Here is a 19,287-nt window from a genome sequence, read left to right on the forward strand (position 1 = left end):
AGGACGTATCATGTGATTCAGATGGAGTGACGCCATTGAAGGTGAAGACGATTCACAAGATCAGCAACTTTTTAACAATGATGTTTTAGAGATAATTATCAAACTAACTTTATGCACCTTCCCTTTTATGAGGGATAACCTAAAAGGTGTGAACAGATTCTTAAGATCAACGGTTGATAAGGCGCCTTGTCCCAGAGTATACATACCAGAGCTCCCTAATCACGCTACGATTATCAGCATGTGGAAAATCGTAATGCTAAAAAGGGAGAGGAAGCGGTGCTGCTGTACGCCTGCAACAAATGATAAGATCTTCAAAAGGGCACCAGGCATGGCTAAAGTTAGAGCCACAACCGTATGGATGGTTCTTGATAACGAACATACACTGGAAGAATGCATAGACTCAGGAAAATAAGCATACCTCAACTCTTTCACTGTTGTAGTTAGTTACAATTTTTTTACGTTAATCAATACAGTTCAGTTGCTTTTGTTGTGTTTGTATTATTTATCTTGTCGCGGGATCTAAGTTTCAGAGGGTCTATTTTGTTTAGACAATAAATCACAAGACTATGGTTACTTTTTGTCTTTTGTCGCTACGCATCATACACTTTTTCACTATTGCCACGAAGAGATGTTATGCGTTAATCAGCAAGGTAAGTCTAAACATTTAGAGCGTTTAAGTTTTTGTTGAGCTTGAGCCAGTCTTTTCTGTAAGGCTAGGCTACGTTCAAAAACTCTGCTAAAATGACACAGTCTGTTCAAAAATAAGTACACTTACTAAAGTACCAGCATTCTTTAACCGATTACCTAAACTGACCAAAACTGTCCGCGAGAGTACCACGATCTGTTTTTACGCCAGAAAATGATGAAAACTGAGTCGGAAGACTTCCGATAACGCATGCCTGGATACACCCAATACCAAATCTTCGAATTTTTTTCGCCTAAAATCAAACAAAAGTTACTCTAATTTATCATTGATTCAAACTGTCACTCCTTCGGTATTTGTTTGGATTTTTCCCAGTACAAAATAACATAAAAGAAACAATCGAAAAAGAGTAGAAGCCACCAAAAGAAGGGTCCCCTCTTAAAAAAGGAATGTGACGTTTTTTCCTTGATGAAACGTTTGCTTTCTGCTTACGCTCAAATAAAATATAATGTTGCAAACAGCTTGAAAGCTTTGACAGCTTGGCTGCAATATGCCAGAAACAGCCGAGCTGTGTAAAAGTTTTCCTTGACTATTGACATCACAAATGCCAAATTTCAATTTCTGACGGTCACGTGACTGATGACATGAACTTACTTATTTTCAGTAATTGATCACTAAGTCCAAGTTTGCTCTTCATCAATCTATAAAAAAAAGTAGATGATTTTTCATGGCGACACCCAAAATATGTTTGCAGACTGAGTTTATCGCAAAACGTATGGTTCACTTTTGCACCAGTTATTACATTTGAGGCCAACTGTTACTACGTTTGAAGACAGTTATTACATTTGAGGCCAACTGTTACTACATTTGAAGACAGTTATTACATTTGAGGCCAACTTTTATTACATTTGAGGCCAACTTTTATTACATTTGAGGCCAACTGTTATTACATTTGAAGCCAGTTATTACATTTGAGGCCAGCTATTACACTTGTGGCCTCAACAAGTATCACTGACTAAATTAGTACTTTTGCAGAAGATGTGATATGGCCACTCTCCCAAAAGTGTTATTCTTTCAGATAAATGGAAATCTTTATAATTTTTATTCTCATTAAAGGTGTTAGAATATAGGTGACCCTCCACAGGATTTCCAGCATAATGGTGATACCACAGGCACGCGTGCGATGACACGCCACGCTAAGCGTGATATGTGACACGCATATGCGCATTTATTAACAAGGAAACAAAGAGTGTCACGGTAGCTTTTGTTTTTCACGTCTTAACACGCTCAATCTTTTATTTTCAACAGCGTGTTAAATGACACGCTTCGTAGCGTGTTAAAGTCGTGCGATATAGCACAGTAGCACGGAAAGAGTTGTTAGACAACCGAAGAGGTTACGCAAGAAAGTCTTTAGTTTTAGAAGTTGCTCCGCACATTGAAAGAATTGCAGCGGAAAAGACGGCTTATGTGAAAAGTTCTTCCTAGCCAAATGCTTTCACCGTACGCTGACTTCAAGCAAAAATACGGCTTATATAAAAAGTTCTTCCTAAGACAAATAATGCATTCACCATACGGACTTCAAGCAGGGCCTAGCGACAGTTTGACGATTCGATGGCCCGGTAAATATTATGTTCGAGCAACAATGTGTTCAAAAAGTATTGTTTAAGAGAGGATTTTGCGTCAAATCAAAGTTTTTCAAAATTTTCAACGTAACGCTGCGCAATTTCTGGCCATGAAGGCAAGTAAACAACGATGTAAGCATGATGAATTTTACCGCATGGGCTTTGTACACGTAAGAAATTCGTACGTTTTTCGCTTATAACAGCAAATCAAAAAACTGTTTTGAATAAATCTGTCATCCCGAAATATTTCTTGGCCATTTTAGTCTTGCTTCCTTATTAATTGATTCCATGGAACTTGAGATCTCTTCACTCGCGAACAAATTTGCATAGTCCCGTTTGAAATATGATCCACAGGCTCATTTGCACAAATGCGAGAATATTTAGCGATTTTTATCTTCAATCTTGATTTTTGAGAGAAAACGAAATATGCACCTATCGCTTTTTCCGACGAAAATAAGTTCTTAAATTAGTCTTCTTTCACTGGAGCTTGTCTTTTGGAAAAGATGATTTTTACAAATTTACTGCGCATTGTGTTTGCTTTCTTGGTTTCTCAAAAATTTTGACTTTTCGTAGGCATGTGTTGGATCGCGTTACACGCAAGTGTCGATCTTGCTATAAATTTCTGTGTTTTGAGAAAAGAAAAATGGGTTTCGTGTGACAAATTGTGATTCATTGGAAGGTAACAGGTGAAGTTTACAACATGAGTCGGTGATTCGATGATGAAAATAAGGTTGTCGCACAGGTTGTCGAAACGTCAGTCACTGCCACCGACAACAGTCCTTCTCAGGACTACACTCACCCGGACGATCAGACTACACCTTCACATGTTACCCCCGGGTTCAAACCATTTACTGCATGATGAAAATAAGTTACGAATGCAGGTTTTGCTTTAGTGGAGATAGTATAATTTTTCGCACGTGCAATCTCTTACAGATGTTTTGATCTGACATGGGTATTATTTAACACGCGTGGTATTTCGCACACCAGAGTGAAATATGACACGGCATAACACGACTTTTGTTTTCGCACCCTTCAACACGCTTCTTTGTTTAACCTGAACACGGCTCATTGTTTCTAAGGAACAAAAGAAAATTTTAATCAGGAGTGCATTGTGACACGCTGCTACTGTGTTAACGAAAATTTCTTTTGTGTACCGTGCTAAAATAGTGTGCCCGTGTCATCACCATTATGCTTGAAATCCTGTGGAGGGAATGGAAATGCTAATAAATTAAAATAATTTATTTTAATTTATTCGCATTTCCATTCCCTAACCAGGTTTTCATATGGTAACCTTTTTTTTTTTGACAAATCAACAGTGAAACTCTTTAAAACGAAGGAGGGAATTTCTGTCCATGGTGGAGTGCGATAAGATCGTAATCAATCTGAATGGTCTAATTTCAGTGTTTACTTTGAACTGTACAGGAGCACTAAGACGAGATCCAACCATCAGTATAGCATAAAGACCAAACTCGCAAAATTAAACTGTTTTAAATTCTCCTTCCTCGAGGTTGTTATTTGTATCGTAGGACTCCATCATCGTTGTACGAGCAACAACAAACAAAACAACAAAACTTTATTTGGACACGCGATTTCTTATTTGTTTGTTGTTTTTGTAAGCGCCAGGCGACCCCGTGTGAAGGACTGGAACTAGATTAAAGTTGTTGTGAGCACATGGAATTAATTTGTCGGGAGTTTGTATTTTAAAACCGGAATTTAAAGAATTTCCCACGCCTAGGAATCTCCATAGTGGTCCTTCGAGCCGGATACAATAGAATTACATTGGCTTTTGGATTATACCTACGTAGAATCGAAGCATGGCGGAGAAATCGGCGAAATCGCAGATGGAAGTGTCAGATATGGATGAGCGAAGCGAAATCGTGACACGTGAAAGGAACCTGCCGCGGTATTTGAGCGATTACACCGAAGTTCCCGGTCAAAACAAACTCCAGACAATCAAGAACAGAAGAAAATCGATGCGAGGGAATTTGACACGGAAGATGATTATCATAAGGAAGTACCTCAAGGAACAAAAAGACCGTGAGTTAATTGTGCTTGCATGTACTCAACTAAATCGAGCATGGGATCAATTGATCGAGAATCATGGAGAATTTCAAGCCTTATGTGGTAATGATGAGGAACTGCAGGAAGCAGATACATGGTTATCGGAGTCCCAAGCACTTGTAGAGGAACTGATTTGTAAAACTGTTGAGTATCGTGAAGTCAAAACTCACGCTAGTGAAATGGTCTCAAAAGCTCACATCGAGCCAGAAGCAGCTAAAATTCGGACGGAACAAACCGAAAACTATTCAATCACCAGCCTGGGTCGCAAAAGCAAGAAAAGTAGCAGCAAAGCGACCTCTTCTGTGTCCCGAGAACGTGCAAGAGCAGCGGCTAGGGAAGCTGATTTAGCTAAACTGAAAGTGAAGCAACTTCAAGAGAAAGCTCAACTGGAAGCTAAGATTGCAGCACAGAAAGCTCAGTTTGAAGCAGAACTAGTAATTCACGAAGCTGACCACGAGACAGGTAGGAAGGAAATTGAGGCATTACTGTTAAAAGAAGAGTTTGATGAATACAGTTTATCTGATCGCATGGAAGATTTTGAGGATAACTCAGTGAGAGGGGATAATGTAAAGATTGAGACGACGCCCCCAGGTCAAGCAAGAAGATGTACCCATGAGTGATATTAAGGACTCCAAAGAGAAAGTTAAGAAATGGTTGAAAACAGTGAGCCCTAAGGAAGAGGAAACGGATGAAGAGAAAGAGAATGACATTTCTAAGCATTTACTTGGCAAAGAAAGAAATGTGGATTTCTCACAGTCTGTGTTTTCAAAGTCAGCAACGATGACTTCACTACCTAAACTTAACTTACCAGAATTTGATGGAGATCCTTGTTCGTGGCCAAACTGGTATGGCATGTTTAAAGCTTTAGTGCATGATCAACCGCTTTCCAAAACACAGAAAATGATCTATCTCAAAGGATCATTTAAGGGAACTGCTGAAAAAGCCATAGCTGGGATGTTTTTTGATGGTACAATGTATGAAAAGGCCACTGCAGAGTTAACTCAACGATTTGGAAACCCCGCCCTTATTTCAAATTCTCTGATCAATAAGTTTCTGGAGATACCAGCACTTCAGGATGAAACACGTCAAGTTTGAGATTGTTTGTTGACAACTTGCACACCATCGTGAGAACACTGAAGACTTATGGTCATGAAGCAGATTTACGAGCAGCAGCTAATTTGCAGCAGATTGTTACAAAGTTGCCTCCGAAAATGGCTGTTAGGTGGAGCAGGCGAAAGTTAGAGCTGCAGCCAAAGGAAGTTGACCTTAACGATCTTGATGAGTGGCTGAGAACAAAGGTTCAAGTCCATGAGATGGCTTTTGGTTTTGCCAGTACTAAGGAGAATTCTGCACAAGAGAAACCCAAGGCAAATTCAAACAAACCCAAGTGGTTCAAGAAAAAGAGGGATGTGTGGAATGATACTCATGCAAATTCAGGAGCGGAAGTGGAATGTTTTGTGTGCAAGGGAGAACATGTACTGACATCATGTGAGACTTGGAAGAAGTTAGTTGTAAATGAACGATGGGAATTAGCAAAAAAGTTGGGTCTGTGCTTTCGTTGCCTCAAAGGAGGACATCGAATTGAACGTTGCTCGCTGAAAGGAACGTGTCCAGTGGAAGGATGTTTGCGAAGACACCACACACAACTTCATGCAGTCATAGCGCCGGCACAGTTAAATCCAACGGCTGAGGCATTCCATCCCCCGCAAGCAGCTGCAGGAGAAACGTCAGCAACCGGTACGCAAACTAATCATACGACCTGTGGAGTGACTGAAGAAAGTGTACCATGCCCCGGAAGAGTAGCCCTGCAGATGATACCCGAAAAATGGAAGGGAAAAATGGAATAAAGATCAGAGCAAACGCCTTTCTTGATGGTGGTTCTGGATCGTCCTACCTAAAGGAGGAGATCGCTGATATATTGGGTTTGGACGCTGAGCGTAAACCACTACGTGTCGCTGTGTTTGGAGCAAGGTCAATTGTGACAGATAGCAAAACTGTAACTGTGCACCTAGAAAGTATAGATGGGAGCGTTAAGAAGTGTGTATTTCTGTGGACAACCCCCAAAATTTGTGAAATGACAGCAGTTGACTGGTCACCCAATGCAAGGAAACCAGACCATCTTCGTGATTTGGAGATAGAGAAGCCAGTTGAACATGGAGAAGTCGATGTACTGATTGGAAGTGATTATTATGAGGAACTTCTTCTACCACTTGAACATCGCACAGGAAAGCGAGGGAAGCCTGTAGGGATAAAGACACCACTTGGATGGACAATTGTTGGACATGTCTCAGAAATAGCAAAGGATGGTAATATTGCTAGCCATGTCTACACATTCCATGCAACCTTTACTCCGGAAATGAGGGCCGATGAGTTGATGCGGAAGATGTGGGATGAAGAATTGCTGGGAATCACTAACCAAAAGAAGCCTTTGACTGCAGAAGAGGTGCTCGCTACTCGCAAGGTGGCAGAGTCGAGGTGTTACGCCGAGGGACGTTGTGAAGTGGCAATTCCATGGCAGGACAATGAACCGCCGTTGTATTGCAACAAGAATACTGCTGAGGACCGGCTCTACTCTCTTGAGAAGCACTTACAACGAAGGCTGGACGTTGCCGAGAAATATTGTCAGGTGATGGAAGCAAATGAAGCCAAGGGTTACATCCGGAAACTGGAGCCAGGAGAAATTGATGATGAACCAAGTTGGTACCTACCTCATTTTCCCGTAGTAAGAGAAGACAAAGAGACTACCAAAGTGAGGATAGTGTACGATTCAGCAACCAGATAAGGCGGAGTAAGCCTTAATGATACCATGTTGGCTGGACAAAAACTGCAGCAAGATGTATTTGATGTGCTATTGCATTTCCCCAGTAATCCGGTAGCCCTGGTTGCCGATCTGACGGAAATGTTCTCGCAAGTCATCATGGCGAAGAAAGATAGACGGTACCACCGCTTCCTATGGCGAGGTCTAGACCTCTCAGAACCTCCTGAAGTCTATGAAGCAATGAGATTAATGTTTGGTGATCGTGCTTCACCTTACTTAGCCCAGTACGTTGTGCGACAACATGCAGAAGATAACAGAGATAATTACCCGCTAGTAGTAAACATTATCCTATTACAAATGTACATGGATGACATTATGACCTCATTGGAGACGGATGATGAAGCGATTGAAGCTCGAGACCAGCTTAGAGAGATGCTTGGCAAGGCAGGCTTCAAAATACGGTGTTGGTGCAGTAACAGGCCAGAGGTACTTAGAGATGTTCCTGTGGAAGATCGTGTGGCAAATGTTAACATTGAGGAGTCTGTACCACCTTGCATGAAGGCGTTAGGAGTGCAATGGAATGCTGAGACGGATATGTTTACCTTCAAATTGAACCCCCCTCAGGATGTTGTCTATACGAAGCGGGGGTTCTTAAAGAAACTAGCCATGCTGTTTGACCCATTACAGATGCTAGCACCATTCACAGTTAGGGCCAGGATGGCTATGCAGGAGACGTGGCTACTGGATTTAGGTTGGGATGATGAGTTCCCCAGTAACTTAAAGAAGACGTGTGAAGAATGGTTGAGTCAGTTGCCGGAACTTTCTGGAATCCAAGTTCCAAGGTGCTATCGTGTTGCTGAGAAAATTGTTAAAGACACCTCTATCCATACAATGGTGGATGCATCGTTGTTGGCCTATGCTGCTGTAAGTTATGTCCGGCATAAATACGAAGATGGAGAAGTGACTGTGCGATTTATTGCAGCGAAAGCGAAGGTCGCACCTACGAAGGCGACATCAGTTCCAAGGTTAGAACTAATGGCGGCAGTGTTGGGTCTTAGACTGGCGAGGAAGGTGTCAGAGCTGTTACAGATACCTTTTGAGAACTGTACACTATGGACAGACAGTAAGGACGTCATTTTCTGGATTCAGGGTCAGTCGAGAAGGTATAAGACCTTTGTTACCAACCGAATATCAGAGATCCATCACAAGTCTAGTCCCAGACAATGGCGATATGTCCCCACCGATTTGAACTGTGCGGATGATGCAACTCGCGGGCTACACGCAAAGGTGCTGACAAGTGAACATCGCTGGTTTAGAGGACCTGAATTCCTGAGTGAGCATGAAGATGCCTGGCCTCAAGGAAAATGCACAGTGTTTGAAGAACGTTCAGAAGAATGTCTCGCTGAGATAGTCAAACCGAAGATGACCTTTACAATAGAGATTTCACAACCGTTGATGAATCCACTAAAGTATTCTAGTTGGAACCGACTTAGAAGAGTCAGAGCATGGGTGAGACGTTTTGCTGATTTGTTGTTGGCCAAAGTAAAGAATAAACAAGGCAAACTTTTAGATGTTGTTACCAGGAGCGGACTTACATTGACACCAACTGAAATAGACAGAGGTGGAAAACTGTGAGTGAAACAAGCACAGGAAGAAAGATTTCCTGAAGAGATAAATGATCTGATTGGAGGAAAAGAAAACAGAAGACAGAGCCACTTGAAACTTCTTACCCCTATTGTGGATGAGCAAGGTATATTGAGAGTCGGAGGGCGATTCGACCGAGCAGAACTATCTTACGATGCAGCACACCCCCTGATCTTGCCAAAGGAACATCACATCACCCAATTAATTGTTGCAGACGTTCATAACCGTTGCCGACATGCGGGCGTCAACCACGTGCTAGCTCAGGTACGAAACCGATACTGGGTTATAGATGGTCGACAGGAGGTGAAGAATTGGGACAAAGAATGTAAGGTGTGTGAGAGAAGACGTGTGCAGCCATCAGTGCAGATCCTGGCACCACTTCTAGGGACGAGAGTTGGAACAACGATGAGAGCGTTTGCAAAGTGCTGTGTTGATTACGCTGGCCCCTTCACGACCAAGATTACTCGAAGAGTTTCTGCTAAAAGGTATTTGTGCCTGTTTACGTGCCCAGCAACCAGAGCGGTGCATCTAGAATTGGCATGTTCATTGACCACCACAGATTTCCTGAATGCGTTCAGCCGAATGGTAGCCACTAGGGGAAGATCGGAAGAAGTTACAAGTGACAATGGGACAAACTTTGTAGGAGCAGAGAGAGAGAGCTCAGAGAACTTGTTCAAGCAATGGACCAGGAACAGATCGCGGGTAATGTTAGCAATGACGCGATCAAATGGAATTGGAATCCTCCATTGGGGTCGCACTTTGGAGGGGTGTTTGAGTTGCTGATTAAAGTAGCTAAGAAAATTCTGAAAGCAATAGTTGGAAATGCTGGGCTAACCGATGAAGAGCTGCGCACTGCTATCAAGGAAGTGGAAGCATTGATGAACTCGAGACCATCGACGTATGAAGGAGCTGACCCGCGAGACGAGCCAGTGTTGACACCTAACCACTTCCTAGTTGGGCAGCTAGGAGGACAACTAGCACCTCAAGTTGCTGATGACATCGCGTTTAATCCCAGGCACCGTTGGAGACTGATTCAGAACCTGGTGAGATTGTTCTGGAAGCGCTGGAGAAAAGAGTATCTCTCAACACTTAACACCCGAAAGAAATGGAGAGAGGCCAAAGAAAACCTGAAGGTTGAGGATGTAGTGCTTGTTGTTGATCAGAATGCTCCACGCGGTCAGTGGCATCTGGGACGAGTGGAAGAGGTGTTCCCAGGTCAGGATGGACAAGTGCGCGTCGTCCAAGTGAGCACAAGGGGCCAGAAGTTTATACGCCCGATAACTAGGCTGTGCCCGTTGAACGTCGCTGGCCAGTCAGAGAACAAGCCCTAGAGAGAAGAGGTGAGGACCCGGAGCCGCTCTTCGGGGGGGAGAATGGACACGTGATTTCTTATTTGTTTGTTGTTTTTGTAAGCGCCAGGCGCCACCCCGTGTGGGGGACTGGAACTAGATTAAAGTTGTTGTGAGCACATGGAATTAATTTGTCGGGAGTTTGTTTTTCAAAACCGGGATTTAAAGAATTTCCCACGCCTAGGAATCTCCATTGTTCATTAATTCACAAATTATAATTTCATTTTAGCTTTCACCCGCATATAGAAGAGCCTAATCGAGGCAAGGGTAGAGACACACAAGTTTATAGAGAGGAAAAGGACGAAAAATATTATACAAACAGTACCAGCTGTTGCAAATGAAATTATAGTATCAGTTAAAAATATTGTTCAGATACAGAAATGGCAACGTGAATTACACAGAAAATAAAAGTTAAGTCGTGTCTCAGAGCTATCTAAATTTTAATTAATTGGTGCATGATTTCGGTGATATTAAGGTAGTCATCAGATTTCAAAAGAACTTCAGAGAGTTTATTCCTTAACTTTTTCCGGAAGGTGGATTTTGGCAATTTTCTCATATCTGAGGGTAGAGAATTCCAGATATTTGGACTAATTCTTAGGAAAGAACTACGCACTTTTTCAAGCCTTGAGTGTACGGTATAAAAATCCGTACAATTACCCCCCTGTTTATATGCAAACTGTGTTTGACTCAAGTTCCCCTCTACCGCTTGCTTCCCAGGGGTGCGATACACAGCCTTCTCAAAAGCTCTAGCTATGACAGGTGTAATGTTAATGCCGCGGTAGTGTGAATTCTCCTTGGGGACCTCAACCTTTGGTAAGGGGTAGATATTAGCCCTCTTCCAGGATGTCGGCCAGGAGTGGGTTGCCAAGGACAAATTCCAAATGTGTGTAATAACCGGTATCAAAAGCTAATATATTAATATTAAACTTCTTTTGAATATAAATTCTGGACCTGGTTCTATCGATGCTGGCCTTCCCTGTGATCACCGTCACCAATGGATATCGCCATTGGTGACGGTTACGTGAGGGTCTGTGTTGACATGCGCCGAGCAAATGAAGCAATCGTCAGGGAGCGGCATCCAATTCCAACCGTCGAGGAGCTGTTACATGACTTGAATGGAAGTACCATGTTTAGCAACATTGATCTCAAGTGGTGTTTTCACCAGATCCTGTTCAGCGAGGAAAGTCGTCACATCACTACTTTCATCACGCACCAAGGGCTGTATCGGTACAAGCGGTTGATGTTTGGGGTGACATCGGCACCAGAAAAATATCAGCAAATCATCAGAGACGTGTTAAGGGGTTGTGCTGGGGTTGCCAACATTGCGGACGATCTTATTGTTCATGGAGATGACGTGGAGGAACACGACAAGCGTCTTTTTGCTGTGTTGGATAGGCTGAGTGAAGTGGGGTTGACGGTGAACGGAGACAAGTGCCAGTTTAGGTTGTCGAAGCTTACGTTCTTTGGCCATGAGTTGACTAGTGACGGTATAAATCCATGCGAAGAGAAGATAGCCGCTATTAGAGATGCAAGACCTCCCAAAGACGCAAACGAAATACGATCGTTTATGAGTATTGTCCAGTATTCTTCGAAGTTCATGCCAGACGTAGCGTCCGTAGCGAAGCCTATTCAAGAGTTGACCAGGAAGGGCGTCGTGTTTCACTGGGGAAATGATAAACAAGCAGCTTTTGAGGAACTAAAGCGTCTAATCACCCAGGCGGAGACACTGGCTCGTTTTTAAGGTTGGCTGCAGAGCGCGAATCATTGCTGATGCATCCCCAGTTGGCTTAGGGGCAGTTCTCACCCAGCAGCAGGGAGGCATGTGGAGAGTTGTCTCGTACGCATCAAGGAGCTTAACTGACGACGAACGGCGCTACAGCCAAACGGAGAAGGAAGCGCTGGCCTTGGTTTGGGCCTGTAAACGGTTTAACATGTATGTTTCTGGACAGGACTTCGAGTTGGAGACCGACCACAAGCCTCTGAAGCGTATCTACTCCAGTACTTCGAGACCTTGTGCCAGGATAGAGAGATGGGTCTTAAGGCTACAAGGGTACGATTTTAAAGTAGTGTACCGCCCAGGAAAGACTAATATAGCAGACGCGTTGTCCCGCTTGAACTCGGATCACGTGGACCATGGAGAGGAGTATGACTATGTTAGAGCAATTGGCGAGGACTGTGTACCCGTTGCTCTATCACCTAGAGAGATTGAGGAAGCTTCCCATGATGACGAGGAATTGACCCAGGTGAAGAAATGTGTTAAGACAGGGAACTGGGACCAGTGTATACTTCCCTCGTATGCACAGGTCAAGGACGAATTATGTCTGTATGGTGAACTCTTGCTTCGGGGCACAAGGATTGTGGTTCCCAGGCTCTTGCGCGACAGGATGGTGCGGTTAGCACACCAAGGGCACCAGGGTATAGTGAAAACGAAGTATCTTCTCCGCAGTAAAGTTTGGTGGCCAAGAATGGACAAAGACGTTGAGAAGTTTTGTAGAGTTTGTCATGGCTGCCAGGTCACTTCTGGATTTGACCCCCCAGAGCCGATGTCTCGCGTTTTTCCTCCAAGTGCCCCTTGGCTGGACTGTGGAGCAGATCTACTGGGACCCCTACCCACAAGAGAGAGTACTTTGGTGGTGGTCGATTACTATAGTCGATTCCTAGAGGTTGCTATAATGAAGTCTACGACAAGTTCCAAGGTCATCCAAGCACTTGCACCCATGTTTGCAAGATTCGGTTTTCCATTCTCGCTGAGGACAGATAATGGCCCCCAATTCGTGTCTGAAGAGTTTGAAGCCTTTTTACGTACGAATGGTATCGAACACCGGAAAACGAATCCTTTGTGGCCACAAGCCAATGGAGAGGTGGAACGCCAGAATCGCTCGTTACTGAAATGCATACAGATCGCACATTTGGAAGGAAGGAACTGGAGAACTGAGTTGCTAGTATGGTTGACGGCGTACAGATCCACTCCGCAAACTACGACAGGGACTACACCCTGTTATATGATGTTTGGTCGCGAAATGAGATCCAAGCTGCCAGAGCTAAAGAGAGAGACAGTTGGTGTGCCAGGCGAGGAAGTGCAAGAGCGAGATTGGTCAAGTAAATTAAAGGGAAAAGCTTACGCTGACCTTAAGAGGGGTGCCACGCCCAAAAGCATCAGTGTTGGCGACACGGTTCTTGTGAAAGCAGAGAAAACCAACAAGCTGTCTACCAACTTTGACCCAGATCCCTTTAAGATTGTTCATAAGACGGGGTCAGAGGTAACGCTTAGGAACGAGACTGGCATTGAACTGAAAAGTAACACAGTGTTTGTGAAGAAGTATAACGAGCACGGAGATTTATCCAATGGCAACGAAGACCAAGTGGTACAGGCAGGTTCTGCAGTACGAGTGGATGACCCAGGGAAAAGCAAAATTTCAGAGACGACAGTCGTACCGATGCCAAAAGAGATTCCTGGAACGTCTGAAGATTCTCAAGAACAACCTAGGCATTTCCCAGACAATGAAAATATCGGAGTAGGAAGGCCTGTTCGGAGGTCGACCCGGACTGTAAGACCGCCCGATCGTTATAAAGCCATATAAACTGAATGTGAACTGAATCTGATATGAACTGAATATCTTGAACTTCTTGTCCTTTTATCGAGCGACTGGTTTAATTTAAAGGCTTCGATTTGTATGTTGAACATTTAGGAAAGGAGGGAATGTAGTGTATAGGATGCCAACGAGCATGTAATATGCGCGATGTAATGTCATGCGTGATGTGTGATGTAATACCCTCGAGACCTACATATATACAGCATGTGTTTAATTATTTAGTTAGTTCTCTTAGGTACGTGAATAAAACCGATTTCATTTTAACCGCTGTGTACTACAGTCACTTTCTATCTCAATGGAAAACACCAAATATTTGCCCGGTTCATATGAAAGATAAGAAGTCAGAAGTGGAGAATTATCGTCCAATCTCTTTAATGCCTATTTTGGCGAAAGTTCAAGAGAGATATGTTCTAACCCGTCTTTTGCCTCAAACATCACCTTGCTTATTTAACATGCAGCATGGCCTCCTCAAAGGTCTACGTGTCAAACTCAGCTTTTACAAGTCCTTCACGAACTTGGTCAGGCTCTTGATCGTGGACTGGAAACCGATGTCATCTATCTAGATTTCTCAAATGCTTTTGACTCTGTGTGCCCAGCAAAACTTTTGTCAAAGTTTCGCATGTTTGGTATCGATGGTCCTCTGCTGAACTGGTTTAAGAGCTACCTTTATGGGCGAAGTCAACGTGTCGTTGTAAATGGAAGTTTCTCGTCCTGGAGTGTGGTCAAGTCTGGAGTTCCACAAGGCTCAATCCTTGGTCCCATACTGTTCCTGTTATTTGTGAACGATATGCCGGACGTCCTAAAGACCTCGTCTTTGGCTATGTATGAAGATGACTCCAAATGTTTCAAACCCATCAAAGCTACAACTGATATCTATGATCTCCAAGATGATGTAAATCTCCCCTGCAACTGGTCATCCCTCAATGAATTGTACTTCCAGCCAACAAAGTGCCATAATTTAAGAATAAGTCGCAAAAAGATCAGCCCACCACGTGTATATAAACTAAACAATACCGAGTTGAAGCTTGTCATGAAAGAGAGGGACTTTGGAGTTACAGTCACTAAAGACCTCACATGAAACGATCACATTACCCTGACTGTCTCTAAAGCTGACAAACTTTTGGGGTTTCTTAAGAGGTCTGCCACACAATCAAGAACAAAAAAAAGTCTTACATTGCTATATACTTCTTTAATAAGATCAAATTTCAGTTTTGCCTCTACCGTCCGGGCCCCCCAATCAGTTATTAAGAATTTAATGCTTATTGAAAGGACCCAAAGACGTGCTTCCAAATTTATCTGTAAAGATACGAGCATGGACTATAAACATAGATTAATTCATCTCAATTTATTACCTGTTAACTATTGGCTTAAATATCTACATGTTATTTTCTTTTTTAAATGTAAATTAAGAACTGTTAGCCTTAACTTGCGTAGCTATGCTAAATTTTGTAATACCAAATCACGTCGTGGTACTATGGGGCGATATTTGGCAACTCCATATTTTAGAGCTCCGCTTTTTAGGGATTCATTTTTCATCAGGATTTCAAATATTTGGAACGCCATTCCTGATCATGTTAAAACTGAAACCACGCTATCTTCCTCTAAAACTAAGCTCAAATCACCCTTTTTATTCTCTTGGGTTGAATCAGTTTTTCGATGGAGACAATGTCCGCACATTTAAGTTAATCTGCCCCAAATGTCGTAAAGTTAATGTGTCCTCTATTTGTTCTTGCTAATGTCTCGATATATTTTTTGTATTTTTTTTTCTCCTTTCTTTGTAGTGGGTTGGGTTCATCCTAGTAATCGAAACTATATTTTTGGGGTTGGGTTTCCAGGGTGTAAAAACCTATAAGGGGACTTAGAGTCCTATTGTTTCTACACCTACCTTATGGTAAATCTCTGATTAAAACAATCAAAATAAAAATATTTTTGTAAACTAGCATTATTTTACATTGATGTATTTTTTTATTTTTTCACTGTTATATTTCTGTAGTTTCTTTTCTATTTAGGAGATCTTTGTATAGGGTTAACCTCTGGGCTTCCTTTTTCTTGATAACAGTTCTTATTATAACCGTGCTTCTTATTTTCTTAAAAAAGTTATTGCATAATATACACCACCCCTCTCTTCCTAATCAAAATGAGAGCACTAACATCAGAGAAGATGGTGGAAAGGCTACTGGCCAACAGATTCTGTAACATTTATAGAAAAGGTAGGAGACATATTTCTATGGATTCCTTCCTTCAGCACAAGATTAATTCCTTAAAGTGAAACTTGGATCTTTCAAAGAAGAGTCTGCCTAGAGAATAGCAAATTGAATTGGTGTCATTCATGGTATTTGATTAATGGTAGTGTGGATCAGGATTGTAAGAAATCAAAAGAAGACATCAGACTGCAGGGCATTCTTGGACCTCGCAAAGACCTTTAACACTCTAGACCACGAAAATCTGTACAAAAAAACTTGCTAGACTAGATTTCTCAAGGTCTGCGTTACAGTGGTTCAAGGCCTACTTGACTAATAGATCACATTCATTGTAAACGGCGTCCCTTGGGATTCCCAGCCTATCCTTTATGGTGTGTCTCAGGGGTTTATTCTTGCCCCCCTGTTATTTATTATTTACATGAATGATTTATACACCATTACGGACTTCTGTAACGTGCGACTTTATGCTGATGATACCCTACTTTACTTTAGTAGTAATTCGGTCTCTGAGATCGAAACTTGTCTAAACCATGATCTAAACCGCATAATTACCTGGCTAAACAGTAACTACTTATTTCTTAACTTCGATAAAACCAAAGTTATACTATTGGGTACTAGTCAACGTTTAAGCTTTGAAGTGATTTCAATGCAAAGATCAATGACACCTCCATTGAACGAGTTTACACTTTTAAATATCTACAAAAGGTGTTCAATAGCAAGGAGGACGCGCTCGTGTTCTTACGCAACAGGACGGCAGAAGGGAGAGGACGGCAAAAGATGATCATGTGACGCGCGTGACAACCTGATTCGTGAGCGGTTTGACGCATTTCCGGTTTGTGACTGCCGTCCTCTTGACGTTCACGACGTGAAAACAAGGCGACTGAGGTTGTGAAGAAAACATGAGTAATTTTATACTTTAATCTTTATCTAAACTTTCTTTTCTTTCTGGTAGAACATAGAAACATATCATTTCTTTAGTTATCAGCCTCTGAGTCTGGTGAAATATTTTTTTTAGACACGGAAACCAAGCAAGCTCGTTACATTGTACTGATGGTAAAAACAAAATGAAAACGTCCTCCTATTTGTTGCCGGATACTTCAACTGTTTGCTTCCGAAAAAATAAATAAAGTGGAACTATACTTTCCCACAACTTATCAATTAGTCTCCTGTTGCTTGTTGTTTTCCTGGCCGAGCTATGCAACGTTTAGGCTGGACGGTTTTTTTAAGTTTTTGAAGAGCGAATTTTTTTTTTAATCGCGTGTCGCTTTACATCTTTACAGTCAGATCAAGCTAAGCGGCCTGTTCTCGTGTAAATCACGACTGGTTATATAGTCTTCTTGGACTGAAGTAACGGCAAATGGATTTTGTTTCCAAGCATATAAGAATTTTCCGTTTTCAGTTCAAACTTCTCATGACTTAGGACGAGGTTGACCTCGGTTTTAGGGCACCGACGATCTGACCAACTGGGTGTATCGAAACTTCAGACCCCTTCATCGGAGCGAAGCCATTACTTGTTTTCCGAACCCAATTAGGTGTCAGCAACTCATATCAAATTAAAAATATTCCTTTTCCCACTGTTCGTACTGTACCGCTGTTTGTTTCAAAACATTTTTCATGAGATCTTAAAATAATATTAAGTTGTCATGCAACTAAGCATGACCACTTATTTACTTTTTTTGTTGTATTATTTTCATTTTTTTATAAATAATTAAGCAAATATATATATATAAATATATATATAACAAGTTAAAAGGCCTCGAGCCAACAGTGACGCCGCGCCAGAAGGATCCAAAAGGATTCACAGTCCAAACCTCGATAAATAATAGGAAAAATATTGTAATACGGGAGGACGGACAACTTCGAGCTAAGAAAGACATACTCAAATAAAAAGTCTAAGAAAGTTTAATAAAAACGTTTCGGTCCGAGACCTTCATCAGCTGTAATACAATGACTTACAAATTCCTTAAATAGATTTATACAGGGCGTGATGACACATAAACAAACACAGTAATTACGACGCGAAAAATTATCACAATAAAAAGAAATGGAAAAATTGTCGAATTCACTGAAAATGTTAAGGAACCAGAGTTGACTTGTAAGGCGAGAATTGTACTAAAATTCCCAATTAACGCTGAGACTGGGACCTTTGATGCCCACCCAATTTGAAAAAATTCTCCGCATTAATTATAGTTTATTCTTTTTTTGGAGTGAAATTCCTGGCGCTTATTCAAGCCGAAGGGTGCCAGAGAGAACAACTGTGCGCTCCAATATGCTTCTTTGGTAATTAGAAGTTTCTCGATGTTACCTGAATTGTTTACTGTCGCCTGCACTTGATCAATGCATTGGAATGAGAAATCGCTTAAATCATGTGGTGTTTTGTTGAAATGTACCGATACTTGACAGGTCTTTTTCTTATACCCCATTCACACCAAAGCCTAAACATGCTTTAAAGCTGTTTTGTTTAACATGGTTTAACACAACAGCTCCATAGAAGCTGCTCAAATCAATATTTGGTTGACTTCAAATGTGGCACATTGAAAATACAATTTAGCAATTGCTTGAATCTCGTGGAAAATTTAGTTTTTCAGTTCTCTGCTTCTGATTTTTATTTAGTTAAACCTGGTTTAACTAAACAAGTTTTCTGGTGTGAATGGGGTATTAGTGACCATAGCAGATTTGTGGTTGCGAAATCTACCAACATTTGTGGTGTCGTCTAAGCCATGCCAGAGTGCTCAAACTAGAGTAAACTAGTGAGCATGCGCAATTGCAACAGAAATGACTCATTCTAGGTAGAGTGCTCAATTTGGACATGAAAGCAAAGCTTTGTATGCCAAGAGCTATATCTAACTGCAGACAGTACTGTTTCGGCTTTCTGGGCCTCATCAGTGCAGTGCTGATGCTAGGATGGAGGAGAACCGAGAGGGTCACCCCAAACGACCCAACATTTGTGGTGTCGTCTGTTTGTTTGTATAGTATTAAATATATTAATCAGTAGTTTCACTAGCAACCTTTGTGGCTTCCTTTGGTGTTGATGTATGGGATCCCATGAAAATGGGTTCCCACTCCACTGATGAGCAATCTCGTGATCAGTAGGTAAAAAAGGAACAAAGCGTATGCAAGGGTGGGGATGAGTGTGTAAAATGAACATAAAAGTTAGGTACTTATGATGCACGATCCTCGCAGTAGATAGCGCTATTTAAGCAATAGCGAAAATCAGACCTGAAAAAAAGCAGGCCTGTACGGGATTCGAACCACTGACCTCTGCGATACTAGTGCAGCGCTCTACCAATTGAGCTAACAAGCCAACTGGGAGCAGGCCGTTAAGTTGATTCGTAATAAACCCGTGAAAGTGATAAGTCAGATACAATGAAATATATGAAGTTCATATATTTTGAACTGCGGTATTAGATACGTAT

General features: G+C 41.9%; 3 protein-coding genes across 3 annotated transcripts; all 3 read left to right on the plus strand.

Moving 5' to 3' along the window:
* The first annotated feature begins 6,112 nt into the window (after positions 1 to 6,112).
* Positions 6,113 to 7,865, plus strand: LOC111346251 (uncharacterized). Its single transcript, XM_022953546.2, has one exon. The coding sequence runs from the start codon at positions 6,113 to 6,115 to the stop codon at positions 7,106 to 7,108; it is 996 nt and encodes a 331-aa protein (XP_022809281.2). The 3' UTR covers positions 7,109 to 7,865.
* On the plus strand, positions 7,133 to 8,719 carry LOC148735039 (uncharacterized). The gene has a single exon (XM_088752861.1). It carries the CDS (start codon positions 7,133 to 7,135, stop codon positions 8,717 to 8,719), a length of 1,587 nt encoding a protein of 528 aa, XP_088608987.1.
* Positions 8,720 to 9,408: 689 nt separating this feature from the next.
* LOC148735040 (uncharacterized) lies at positions 9,409 to 10,059 on the plus strand. Its single transcript, XM_088752862.1, has one exon. It carries the CDS (start codon positions 9,409 to 9,411, stop codon positions 10,057 to 10,059), a length of 651 nt encoding a protein of 216 aa, XP_088608988.1.
* Positions 10,060 to 19,287: the final 9,228 nt, after the last annotated feature.

The sequence above is a fragment of the Stylophora pistillata genome, chromosome 3 (genome assembly GCF_964205215.1).
Source record: "Stylophora pistillata chromosome 3, jaStyPist1.2, whole genome shotgun sequence".
Lineage (NCBI taxonomy): Eukaryota > Metazoa > Cnidaria > Anthozoa > Scleractinia > Pocilloporidae > Stylophora > Stylophora pistillata.